This window comes from Arabidopsis thaliana, chromosome 4 (assembly GCF_000001735.4).
Source record: "Arabidopsis thaliana chromosome 4, partial sequence".
Taxonomy (NCBI): domain Eukaryota; kingdom Viridiplantae; phylum Streptophyta; class Magnoliopsida; order Brassicales; family Brassicaceae; genus Arabidopsis; species Arabidopsis thaliana.
This window is the reverse complement of record NC_003075.7, coordinates 10,798,627-10,811,257: the sequence shown is the minus strand read 5'-3', so window position 1 is coordinate 10,811,257 and position 12,631 is coordinate 10,798,627. Positions and strand designations below refer to the sequence as shown.

At 33.0% G+C, this 12,631-nt stretch overlaps 4 protein-coding genes and 2 long non-coding RNA genes across 6 annotated transcripts; 2 read left to right on the top strand and 4 right to left on the bottom strand.

Annotated features, from left to right (window-relative positions):
* Window positions 1–49: 49 nt before the first annotated feature.
* Window positions 50–1,415, bottom strand: AT4G19950 (polyadenylate-binding protein 1-B-binding protein). Its single transcript, NM_118113.4, has one exon. It carries the CDS (start codon window positions 1,279–1,281, stop codon window positions 316–318), a length of 966 nt encoding a protein of 321 aa, NP_193728.2. The 5' UTR covers window positions 1,282–1,415; the 3' UTR covers window positions 50–315.
* Window positions 1,416–3,725: 2,310 nt separating this feature from the next.
* AT4G19940 (F-box and associated interaction domains-containing protein) lies at window positions 3,726–5,063 on the bottom strand (the record flags this gene model as incomplete). The annotated part of the gene is made up of 1 exon (NM_118112.2): window positions 3,726–5,063. One exon carries the CDS (start codon window positions 5,061–5,063, stop codon window positions 3,828–3,830), a length of 1,236 nt encoding a protein of 411 aa, NP_193727.1. The 3' UTR covers window positions 3,726–3,827.
* Window positions 5,064–6,404: 1,341 nt separating this feature from the next.
* Window positions 6,405–7,700, bottom strand: AT4G19930 (F-box and associated interaction domains-containing protein; the record flags this gene model as incomplete). Its single annotated transcript, NM_118111.1, has 1 exon — window positions 6,405–7,700. One exon carries the CDS (start codon window positions 7,698–7,700, stop codon window positions 6,405–6,407), a length of 1,296 nt encoding a protein of 431 aa, NP_193726.1.
* Window positions 7,701–9,314: 1,614 nt separating this feature from the next.
* Window positions 9,315–9,684, top strand: AT4G06925. The gene has a single exon (NR_142060.1). It is a non-coding gene; the product is annotated as an other RNA (long non-coding RNA).
* Window positions 9,445–9,684, bottom strand: AT4G06930. Its single transcript, NR_142061.1, has one exon. It is a non-coding gene; the product is annotated as an other RNA (long non-coding RNA).
* A 781-nt stretch (window positions 9,685–10,465) lies between these two features.
* On the top strand, window positions 10,466–11,526 carry AT4G19925 (Toll-Interleukin-Resistance (TIR) domain family protein). The gene is made up of 2 exons (NM_202849.2): window positions 10,466–11,028; window positions 11,131–11,526. The coding sequence occupies exons 1-2, from the start codon at window positions 10,532–10,534 to the stop codon at window positions 11,381–11,383; spliced, it is 750 nt and encodes a 249-aa protein (NP_974578.1). The 5' UTR covers window positions 10,466–10,531; the 3' UTR covers window positions 11,384–11,526.
* Window positions 11,527–12,631: the final 1,105 nt, after the last annotated feature.

The window sequence follows — 12,631 nt, the reverse complement described above, 5'->3', positions numbered from 1 at the left end:
TGTAGAATGAAGCAGAGTATTCATCTTGAAACTAATTAGCTCAATGAAACAGAACACAACCAGACTCTTGAACCATTATATAGCCCATTTTCTTTTGTCAAAATATTCTCTCATATCATTGTATAACCTGAATGCAAGAACAAGAAGTATCTAACAAGTAACAGAAACTCTGTAAAAACAAGTCTCTTCCCTCGTTACATTGGATATGCAAGTAAAAAACAAAAATTCACTTAGTGAAAAGATTACAAATATTACAAACATACAAAGACATTTTCAAACTGCAAAAAACCTGATTTACTCTGTTTGATGATGCAGTCAAACTTCAAAGTTCTCCATTTGAATGTTGCTCTTAAGAGGCACATATTCACCGAGATACCCACCGAGATGATCGTGCAAAGCGGATTTATCAATCTCCTGATGATGAAAACTCTTGCAAACATAGTAAAACACACTCTGCACAAGCAGTCCAATTAGATTCACTATCACAAGAACACCAACCAAGAATCCACCAGCGACGATTCTAGCGAAAATTCCGTAATCATCACCACCACGAACCACCACTGCTCCAAAAACTCCAGCAATGAATCCACAATGAACAAGATAGATGAAAACCATCGAACAAGCCATAAGAGTCTTCCCTTTAAGCAACTCATAACTCTTCTTCATCGCAGCCAAACCGTAAATCGGTTCAAGAACAGAGACTACACTAGCTAAATGCCACAAAGCTGTCATATAAACATGAACTACAAGAAACAGAACAAAGATCACTACCAACGAAAACACAGCTAAAACCACGTTCTGTAAATCAACAGCTACGATTAACGTGACCAAGAAGATCAAGAACACGGTGTTGTACGCAAGCATCAAAAGAGAGACCCAGAGGAATGTTATGAACAATCTTTTGAGGACGAGAGGTATCGCTGACATTGTGGAGGAGAAAGAAACAGGCTTTCCGGTGTAAAGAGAAGCGACGGTGAAGACAACGGCGGCTGTGGAGAGAAGAGAGAAGGCGAAGAGGAAGATGATGTAGCAGAATTGGAAAACGAGGAGGACGGTCCATTCATGTTGGAGTTGAGATTGATCGGCTTGTGGGTATGTATCGATCTGAGCTAAGATTGGTTGTGTGAAGAGAGAATGGGCTAGGATTGCGAAGGAGAGAGGGAAAATTAGGGTTAGGGTTATGAGGTAAAAGGTTTTTAGAGAATATTGTGGGATTGATGTTGATTCACGTAGAATTCCTCTTTTGTTGAGAAATTGAAGCTCCTCTGGGGCAAGATCCATGGCGGATTTAGATATCAAGATCAATAGAAGTTATAGTTTTTTTTTTTGATGATTTGATTGAATCTTGAAGCTTTTTCATCAACACAGGAGAAAAGAGGAAGAAGAAGGTGACTTCATTTTCTTTATTGGGATAGAGACCAATTCTATATTAGGAAATAATTAGTTTATTACTTAATACAAATTAGAGAACAAGATTAATAAGTTGATCAGAAAAAAATATTATATATATATATATATGATGGCAAGAATAAATAACTCAGGATAATAATATTTATTCATTCCTAGATTGATATAAGAAGTGGTATATACAGTAAAACTTTTTTTTAACACTACACCGTAAAAATTCTATAAATTATTACTGTTGGATCATAATATTTTATTAATTTATACAGATACTATTTGTTTCAATTGTTTAAATTTTTTGAAAATATGAATCGAGACTACATATAAAAGGAATGAGTTTTAATTTTTGTAGTAGTGGACTTAAAAATTTAGTATTTCAAAAAGGGTTTCCGTTTTCTTGCTTGAGAGGGATGTTAAATCCGGTCTTTAACTGAACCAGCATCTATGTCCTTTCCTTTCCTCTCTTTTCTTGCTTCCATATCGCGTACAACAAACTTGGAGTCAGCAAAATCAGAGCACAAAAACCTCAAAATTGCAAGCAAAACAGCTTCAGATAAGGAAGCGAATCATTTAAATCAAAACATTCAAAACTCAGCGCAACATCAGCTCCAAACATTAACAAGTTGTGACATAAAAATCAAACTTTTGAAAATGCAGAAAAACTATTTTTTTTTTGCTTTTGATTTTTGTTTGCGAGCTTTATTAGCCTTTATGCTCTGCTTTTTCCAAAAAAATTTGGAAAATATCCTCCTCTATATAAACAGGGAAACCATCTCATCAAATATGTTGCTTCTTCTCTCCAACGTTTCCTAAGTATTGACAACGTTGCCAATATGAGAGATCAAATGATTATTGGATCGTTGTCTTGCTTTTTGTTTGATGTGTAGCTTTGAATCTGGTTTGTTTTTATTCATATTTTTTGGATATTTGTAGATATATTTGAATTAAAAGGAGACTTTGCATTTCTTCTTTTCTTTCATGTGTTTTTAAAAAATGGTAGAAACAGGGAAAAAAAAAAAAAAAGAGGTCGCATTTTGTTTTTCGAATATGATATTGTATGAGTTTTTAAAAGAGGAAATAGTTTGAGCGTGGAAGAAGGAAAAAGATAACGAATATGGGTATTAAACCAGATTCGAACCCAGGGCTGGGCAGACGAGGTATCAAAGCCACTGGGCTAATGCGATATTACACGTGTCCGTCTGAAACAATAGTATTTATTTTTGTTTTTTCTGTTGTACGGAAAAATAAAGTGTGGGCTTTCCCGCTTAAGCCAAATAAATATCTGAGACGAGAAACTTTCATTTGCCGTTAAGCGCACTCTCTCTCTCAGAAACAAATTTCAAAATTTCTAATTCTCACTCTCTCTCAAGGAAGCCATGAAGAGAAATTCTCTCCCAAGTTCTTCTGGTAACCATTTCTCTTCAGTTTTGGATAATATATTGTTCAATTCGATTGTGGAAGCTTGATGATTCATGTAGATAGATCCAAAGTTGAATTTGATCCAAAATTCCATCAGATTTTGCGTTTTTGTTTCGAAATTTGGTGTAATAGGGATCGATCATGGTTCTAAAGAGTAGATTTAGCTTCTTTGAGTTCTAATTGTTGAAATCTACCAAAATTGATAGGTTTTTGTGTGAAATTTTGGGTGTTTTTTTGCTAGATTCGACCAAATTGTGTTGAGATTATGCTTTCGATGCTCTAATATACTTACAATCGATCACATAGCTGATTGATCTTAGATCTGTGATTGATTCTTGCCAAAAATTATGTTACTCTAGCAAGATCGATTGATGTTTGTGAAATATTACTAATGTTGATCTGTTTTTGTGCTTGATCACTTTTGATTCCGAGTTTTGGTATTGAAATAGTTATGATGTTCCTGAGTGATTCGGTTTTTGTTGAGAATCTACCAAAATCGAATTAGTTTTTGGCTTGAGATTATGCTTCGATTCTATTTAGCTAATCTAAATTGGTTTAATCAAGAATTCGGACCCCTCAATGTTGAACCTTGATTAAACCAATCAAGAACTACATTGGTTAAATTGGTTTTATGAATTGATGACAAGCTCATCCCTATTTCGCACAAGTCAGGACACTAGAAAGCAGCAGACGGAGGATTAAAAAAAGGAGTTTTACTAATGTCCGCGGGCCAGCCCGTCTAACCGATGGGCTCTGCGGGGCGGGTTAGGACTCGCTTTTCAAGACCGCGGTCGTTGGCAGGCAGGTCCGTCGCGGATCAGAAGAAAAGCGGGCAGGATGCGGATGGTCCATTTGGGCGCGGGGAGGCCCGATTGACAACCCTAATCGTGTCCAATATTTTTCGAATTCTTCACAATTAAATTAGGTAGCATAACAAAACAACTAAAATAATAGAAAAACAAATTGGTAAAAAAGAAAAAAAATTAACACACAAGCCAATGAACTTAAAGATACATTAAGTTCTCAACATCATCCATTCCAACGACTTCCCAAATATTGTTAAGATAGCGGTCTGGTCCTCCTTTGATTTCGATTTTTCTAATATGATTCTTTTGTAAATCATAGAGTAAAATGTTGAAAACAGTTTTGTCTTCAGGACCAGGTACCAAGATAACTTCGCCGTTTCGAGTTGTTCCTAGTACCGTCAAACTAATAATGCTATTGACCATCTGCAGTTGCAAAGGATTGACCACCAATATCTTACTGCTCCAAAGATTCTTCTCTTCATCTTCCACAACCCATAGTTCCATCACACCTTCGATATCAACTTTGGTATAGTTTAAAATAGCTATTTTCCCACCGTATTCTAGAAGACCATTATATTTCCAAAAGATATCTCCAGGTACTTGGAGCATACTAAATTCTTCAGAATGAGTATCGAAAATCACAAGCACACGGTTATCCGACACACGCACCCAAGCGAGGTAATGCATACGACCACTGAGAGTCAATCCTTGTCCTAAAGGAACATGTGGTGGATATTTGCATGATATTTTTCTCCATCTACGTGATCCCTCTCCTTCTAGTAGCAAGACCCAATGCTCTGACAGGAACGTGTACTCTTCAACTTCGTCACTAGCTCTAGAAACTATGCAAACCACTTTATATTGATCATAAACGGGATCGTGTCCGATATGGTACATGATCTTCTTACTCTTGTGTTCTTCAGCTAAGATGGTGGATTCTTCTATGTCAGGTAAGACAACAAGTTGTCTAGTCGTGGTATTGTATATTTGGGCACTTGATTTTTTTACCAAGCACATCAAGCCGCGAAAAACGTGAGAGATCTGGTAGCCTTTCATACCCGGCATGGTCAAATCTTGATCAATTACACTGGAAGACATTGTAATGTCCGAGTCAGGAGGAGAAGACAATGATAGTAGTACAGTTTTGAGGTGGCTGTTGTCGGAGGAGCTCAAACACATAAATAAACGCGGTGGGGAGGACAGCTTTAGCAGGCGGTTGGTAAAGTTTCGCGAACAAATCAAGGATGACCAGAGCTTTGAGACGGATTTGAACCTCATAAGGGATTTAGCAGGCAGTCTCGTGAGAATCTCTATCACGAGATCGAAAGGTATCTCCGGTATCGGTTGGCGGCTCTTGCACAAGTCTCTTCGTCTCCTCTTCGTTCTTCTTCTCTCCCGCTGGAGGATGACGGCTAGGTCGAAACTAAAAGCCATATCTAGTGTTTGGTAATAATTAATTATGTGATAGTAAACTTTGGTAGCGTCACAACCTTATAAGTTGTAGTATTTTGCTTTTTTAAAAAAGAAGTAAATTTGCTTCTTTCTTTAAGGGAGATTTTGAAAACTATCCTGTTTTTGGATTTTTAATTGAAATATACATTTTTCTCTATTTTTAATAAAAATGTTAGATGACAGTTTTATCCAGATTCAAAAGAAAAGCTGTTTTTTAAATAAATTAAAACCAAAATTCGATATTTAGAAGAAAATTTTTAAAAAAAAAAAATTGAATTCTTAATTATGTTTTCAACTATTTTTTGAGATAAATAATTATTTATTTTAGATATTTTAAATTTTAACAAAATAATATCGAAAAATATTCTAAAGTCTATTACTTAATAAAACTTACTTCTTTTTTTTTGGACGAAATTTTGTTTTAAAAATATTTAAGATAAGAATTAAATTTGAATTCTTAATTATTTTTTCAACTATTTCTGAGATAAAGACTTTATTTATTATATATATATATATATATCAATTTTATAAAATAATATTTAAAATATTTTGGAAAAGTCTATCACTTATTAAAGTTATTTTTTACTTTTTGGATAAAATTTTGTTTAAAAATATTTAAGATAAGAATTAATTATCTTTAAAATTATTTGGAAATAATTATCAGCTTTAGTTAGGATTTGGAAATAATACTTAAAAACTATAAACAATTGTTAAGCAAAATTTAGTTAATACTATATTATGTATTATTAGTATATTTAATGCATCTTTATATTGTAAATTAAAAATCTAATTTATTATAAGATCTGTTTTTACTTTCGTTCATTGCATAAAATTTGGATTTGGTTTGATTTCTTCAGTATAAAATTATTATGAAAGTTTTGTTCGGTTTGGTTCGTTTATTTTCTTTTGGTTTGGTTTACTGTTCCCACGCCCTAGGAAATAGTGTGTATCTACTGAAAACAGAGAGACGCAGAGTCAGAGTGGTGTTTGCACCGAGAAGGTGAGTATCAATGATTGAGCTAGTGAAAGGAAAACTCGTTGTAATCTCCTTTGGTTTGGACCGAAGATATGAAAATGTTTGAAAGATTATTCGGTAAACGTTTTCTTGAAACGGTGATGAGAGAGGGTTAACAATCTTTGGTTGCACTCTTTGAATCATATTGCTTCAAATACTGGCTTCATAACTCACAACAGAGAAAGCAGTTGAAACTTAAAATGCTTAAACAACAAAAATGATTGTGCTTGTGTTATGTATCAGTCGTCAGCTTCGTTAATAAAATAATTTTTAACATAAAAACAAAAAACCGCTCAAGCTAGATGAATTTAAAGATACATGAAGTTCTCAACATCATCTAACCCAACAACATCCCAAAATTTAGTATGATATGGTGGTTCTTTAATTTCAACTTTTCTCATCAGATTCTTTTGTAAATCATAGAGAAAAATGTATAAAAGAGTTGTATTTTGAGGTTCCACGATAACCTCTCCGGTTAGAGTATAACGTATATTATGAGGTACCAAGATAACCTCATTGTTTCTAGTTGTACCTGCTACCCTCAAACTAGTGCTCTTGACTATATCCATTTGAGAAGGATGCACTACCAAAGTCTTCTCCGACCACATATTCTTCTCTACATCTTCCATAACCCATAGGTTCATCGTACATTCTCTTTTAAGATCGGAAAGATTTAAAAGAGCTACTTTTCCATAGTATTCTATAGGGTTAGATTTAAACCAACGGATATCTTCAGGTGCTTGGAGAATACTGATTTCCTCAGAACTAAAGTCGAAAGTCACAAGCATAGGATCAAACTTCTGTACCCAAGCGAGGTAATGCATACGCCCGTTGATACTTAATATTTGTGTTATAGGAAGATGGGGAGATGGGCAAGGAATTTTTCTCCATCCACTTGATTTATCTCCTCCTAGTATGAAGACCCAATGCTCGGACAAGTACCTTCTGAGCTCTCCGAATTCGTCATTAGGTCTTGCAACTATGCAAACCACTTTATATTGATCACCAACGGGATCGTGTCCAATACGATACATGATCTTCTTATTCTTGTGGTCTTCAGCTATGATGTTGGATTCTTCTATGTCGGGTAAGACAACAAGTTGTCGAGTGGTAGTGTTGTATATTTTCACACTTGGCTCCTTTACGAAGCACATCAAGCCGCGTAAAACGTGAGAGAGGTAGTAGCCTTTCATCGATGGGGTGGTCAAATCTCGGTCAACTACAAATGATGACATTGTACTAATGTCCGAGCCAGGAGAAGACGACGATGATAGTAATTTGCTTTTGCGCTGCAGGCTGTTGTCCAAGAAGGTCAAAGTCACGTATAGACGCTGTATGAATGATGGAACCCTTAGCAAACGGTTGGTGAACGTTCGGGAACAAATCAAAGATGACCAGAGCTTTGAGACGGATTTGAATCTCATAAGGGACTTGGCAGGAAGTCTTGTTAGAATCTCGATCACGAGATCGAAAGGAATATATGGCATCGGTTCGTGGCTCTTGCACATGTCTCTTCGTCTTCTTCTTCTTATTGTTACTCTTGATTTCCTCTTCATTCTTCTCTCCCGTTGGAAGATGACGGCTAGGTCAAAAGAAAAGGCCATAATATCACACAAATACTTGTTGATCGAAAACCTCACAAACTTATACTACGTTTTATATCATCTCTCTATCTATCACAAGCTCTATTATCCAAAAAGTAAAAAAAAAAAAAAAAAAGTTATAAAAACACTATTCCTCCCTAACATGAAAAATTCCTTAATCATATTGAAAATAAAAGAATTTTTCCTAAACTTTTATTTGGGTGATTTTGAAAATTGCCCTAATTTTGAGTTTTTGTTTGAAAAATATACTCTACCCTATTTTTAATTAAAATATATAATTTTAAATATGTTAAATGACAATTCTGTCCAGATTTAAAACAAAAGAAAAATATTTTTCATAAAATTAAATTAAATACGATTTTTTTTAATAAAGAATAAACTTAATTTAAAATTTTAATTATTATTTTTTTAACCATTTTAAGATGAATACAATTTATATATTTTAAATATTAAAATCTAACATGATATTATCAAAACAATATTCTTAAGTTTATCACTTCATATTTCCCACATTATATAAAGAAATCAATCTAACTCCAAACACATAATTCTTTAACTCTACACTTTTTTTTAAATCTAAAATTCTTTAACTCTACATTATTAACCAAGTTTTGAACTAATTTAGCTTTGTTTGTAAATATTTGTAATTTCAATTATAATTCAATTATAAGAACATGAATACATGATAATGAAATTCTGCATGGTGTAACATATATATATGTATGGTGTAATTTATACATATATATACGACTAACTTTTTTCTTTTAAAGAATAATTCTTGTTTTTTCTTTGTGTTGTAACAATATTTTTCTTAAAAAATATATTTAAGATAAAATTTTATGTAAAATTGTTAGTTAGTTAGTTACGTCAAATATTTTTAAATTAAATTATAATTTTTTTTGGTGTCGATAAAAAATAAAATAAAAAAATGATTTTTGTTTTAAATATAAATGTTTTAAAATTATTAGTAAATTTTAATAAGGATATATTTATAATTTTATATTTCTTTTATATTTTAGAAAATATATTTTAAAAGAGAAAAAATGGATAGGTTATTTTTCAAACAAAAGCTTAGAAAAGAGACATTTTTCCAAATTTTCTCTTTTTATTTTTCCCCTTAGTAAATTTTCCTAAACAAGTTAACAAATTTATCCCTTTCTTTTTCCTCTAGCCACTTTCTATTTCTATGACTATATGTCTATATTGATCGATCATTTTCAACTTGTTTGAAAATTTGATGTTCAATTATCTGTATTTAAAACAGAGAGAATAAATACAGATTTACAGTTTCAGAAAGGTAGTAGGGCATAAAAATTAAAATTCTGTTTACAATTTTGCTTTGTAAATGCTACAGATTTTTTTAGATATTTTGTGTTGTAGGAAAAGGTTTGAATTGATTCCAAATTTTATTTCGGTTAGGTTTTAAGACTTTCCTTTTCATTAGGACGTTGGTTTGAATTGGTTTTAGATAAAATTAGTACGAAAGTTCATTTAATTGGTTATATTTAGTTAATGTAATAATTTTTTTTGTATTTCAAGATTATAAGATGTTTAATTTTCTTTTTATTATGAAATCTTGTTTACTTCACATAATCACATTGATCAAATTTCGTTTGGTTCGGTTCGGTTTCACAATGTCCGTTAGTTTTTTGTTTTTTCACCCTCGTAAATAGTGTATCTTTTGAAAACAGAGGTACGCAAACGCCCTTGTGATCTTCTCTTAAAGGTTTGCAGAATCAGAGAGGTGCTTACGCGAGGCGGTGAAGATAGCTGAGCGAGTAAGGGAAGGGAGACTCGTAGCAATCCCTGTCTTCTATGTGGGTTTCCAGAAATTACTATTACAATTCTTCTTCAACTGAAATCTCAGTAAGAAATATTACATTTTAGGATCAGTATAAAGTAAAGAAACCAAATAGTGATAGTTGACTTGTCGTCTTCTCGAGTCATTTTACCAACTTTTTAACGCAGATAACAAAATATCAATAAAAGTAAATAGAAAGAGTTCATATACTTTGTTGACCCAAAAACGAATTTTCCCTAAAACTAAATATCAACTCACTAATAATTCCATATGTAAGCAGTAAGCTCCTAGAATGGAGGTGGAATTCTCTTGGCAGCGAAAATGAATTTCGTCGATTGATCGCGGAAACTTCTTCCTTGCGAATATCATAATTGTAGTTTTGTGTTGTTGGGATGGTCTATGACTGACTGATTATCTCTACAAAATAAAGACTTTTGTATGGGTGTAGACTCCGGTAACGCTTTGTGGATATGTACAAATAATAGATACATATTCTATTGGTGTTACCAACCGCAATGTTGATCATGATTTTATATTACCTTTTCTTTAGTTTTATATTACTTTCTTAATGGGATCTAATTGGAAATTTCCCAACCACTGTAGTGGACTAGCGATTAAAACATATGAATGAGGTTAACTTTTGGAAAACAACAAATGGTTGGAATGAGCAGAGTAGATTGAACATTGAACTTTTCAAATTAACTTTTGTAAATTAATTAGTAATGATTTCCAAAATTAATTAACTTTTGTAAGTATTCTGGATAGTAAGAGAAAATGGAATCCTTATTCAAAATATGAAAGCATAAATAAGAAAAGACGAAGAAGATTCATCAAAATGTCATTAGTATTAACGTATTTATATTACAAGAGAAATAATAATATTGGACGTCTGTATATTTTTAAATAAAACCAATGACTCTATAAGGCTATACAGTCGCAGAGGTAATTAAACACAAAACATAATCACCAATCATTTTATGAAATTTATTTGTTCTCTTTTTGCCTATATATCAAACTTCGTCTACGTCCCATGACGATGCCAGCTTTCCGACGACGACCACGCCCTCAGATATATATCAGTTTTCAAGGGAACGACCTGCGAAAAGGCTTTGTCAGCCATGTCGTGAAGGCCTTAAAAGACGCACGGGTCAACGTTTTCGTAGATAACGATCATGATCAATGGGAAAGGAGAGGCCCTCATCATCATGATGACCACCTTTTCGTCAGGAGGATCCACAACTCGAAACTCGCTCTCGTGATCTTCTCTGACCAATACGCAGAGTCACAACAGTGCTTGAATGAGCTGACGACGATCCATGAGCGCGTGGCCGAAGGGAAACTCATGGTGATCCCCATCTTCTACAAAGTGAACATCGAAGAAGTTAACAATTTGGAGGGACGATTTGGTAAATGTTTTGATGAAATGGTGAGGACACAAGGGAGACAGAATCATCAGTTGACCCATCACATCGTTGGATGTCTAAGGTCTATTGCTAGAAAGCCTAGCTTCACGTCAGGATACTATAGGTAAAATAAAAGTATTCCAACTCAAAACTAATTAATGCAGTCAAGATACCATCTCACTTCCAATGTGGAATATTCCTAACTAGCTCTAATTTTCATTGGCAGCAACGATAGTGATCTCGTGGAGGCGATCATTCAGGGTATTAAGAAAAAAATACCTTATATATCGGCAAAACAAACGATTGGAGAAGAAGTTTCGGCAGAGCTTCTTTCTGCTTCGGTTGTTGCGGCTTTGTGTTTTTACTTTATCCCTATTTCTGTGTTCCCGGATTTGGGTTTCTTCATTAGCCCACGTTGGTATCTAGCTGTTATGTTGTTGTTTGTTGTCCGACATAGTCTCCGATCTATTCAGAGGTGATGGGTAATAACAGTGGAACATATGACACGTGACTCTCAACGTACGCCATATTTTGCAAATGATCGATGAGCTCTTGGCTTTTTATGCTTTTATGTTGTATGTATATATCTATGTTTTTTTCTTTGTTCATCTCATTAAGGTTGAAAGAAATGATTAATAGATATTATACTTTCAATCTAAATGGTAAAATTTGAGGTAAATCAATTATTCATCCATTTTTCTCTCCAAAAGTGCAACCATTTGCACCTTTACCTTCTATCCGTATTGAACTCATTAGTAATTTTTTAGAACTATACTCCTTCTATTCCTTTTTAATTGATATTTTAGAAAAAACACCCAAATTAAGAAAACATATTAAAACTGATTATAAATGTATTAATGTTTGTGATTTACATTTTTCTATAATTAGAAACCAATAATATTTAATTATTTGTCTTGAAGTTTAAAATTCATGAATAATAACTAATAAATAATGTATTGAAAATCTCAAAAATCAAAATTAATCTTTAGAAACAATATTTTTTTCTAGAAGATCAATTAAAAAAGAACAGAGGGAGTATTAAAGCATAGGTTATTGACGCTTGATTATAAATTTTAACCATCTTCTAGTATGAGCATGTATATGTATAGTGCTGAAACTAGGTGTAAGCAAAATAGTCATATGATTTGATCCATTCTGTTCTGCTCCGAATATTTAGAAATAGAGAGTTAAGTGATGGTTATATAAACAGATTAAATGAACTATAATAAGAAAAATTGATCCCAAAATTAAATGGTGATTTGCTTTGCGAAAGCATTATTGAACTGATCCATGATAGTAGGGTGAGTGGGTGACATGCTGACTACAATGGCGTTTTTCTGATGGAGATATACTAAAGAAAGACTTTGGCGGCTATAGACTCCAGTGGGTTGTTCCAAAGGATTGGTTTTCTTATGGTTTGGTAGTAACAACAATTATATCGATAACGATATTTAAATTTTGACATAAAACTATATTTGGTTATGAGTTTTATTACATGGTTTCTTTGCTGGCATAACATGATTTTTGGGTAAACTTTTCCCAAAAAAAAAAAAAAAAACTCGGTGTAACGCGACAAGATCCGACTCATATTCCAAACCATACTACACGATTTATTGGAATCAAAATTCTTATAGGGAAAGCCATTTAGATGAAGTGTTAATTACATGGCTAAAGGAAATTAATCAGCTTAATTTTATTGACTAGCACAATATTATAAAAGAGATTAG

Coding starts and splice junctions, on each gene's coding strand:
- AT4G19950 (NM_118113.4), bottom strand. CDS start 1,281: ATGGATCTTGCCCCAGAGGAGCTTCAATTTCTCAACAAAAGAGGAATT.
- AT4G19925 (NM_202849.2), top strand. CDS start 10,532: ATGACGATGCCAGCTTTCCGACGACGACCACGCCCTCAGATATATATC. Junction 11,029..11,130: donor TTCACGTCAGGATACTATAG/GTAAAATAAAAG, acceptor TTTCATTGGCAG/CAACGATAGTGATCTCGTGG.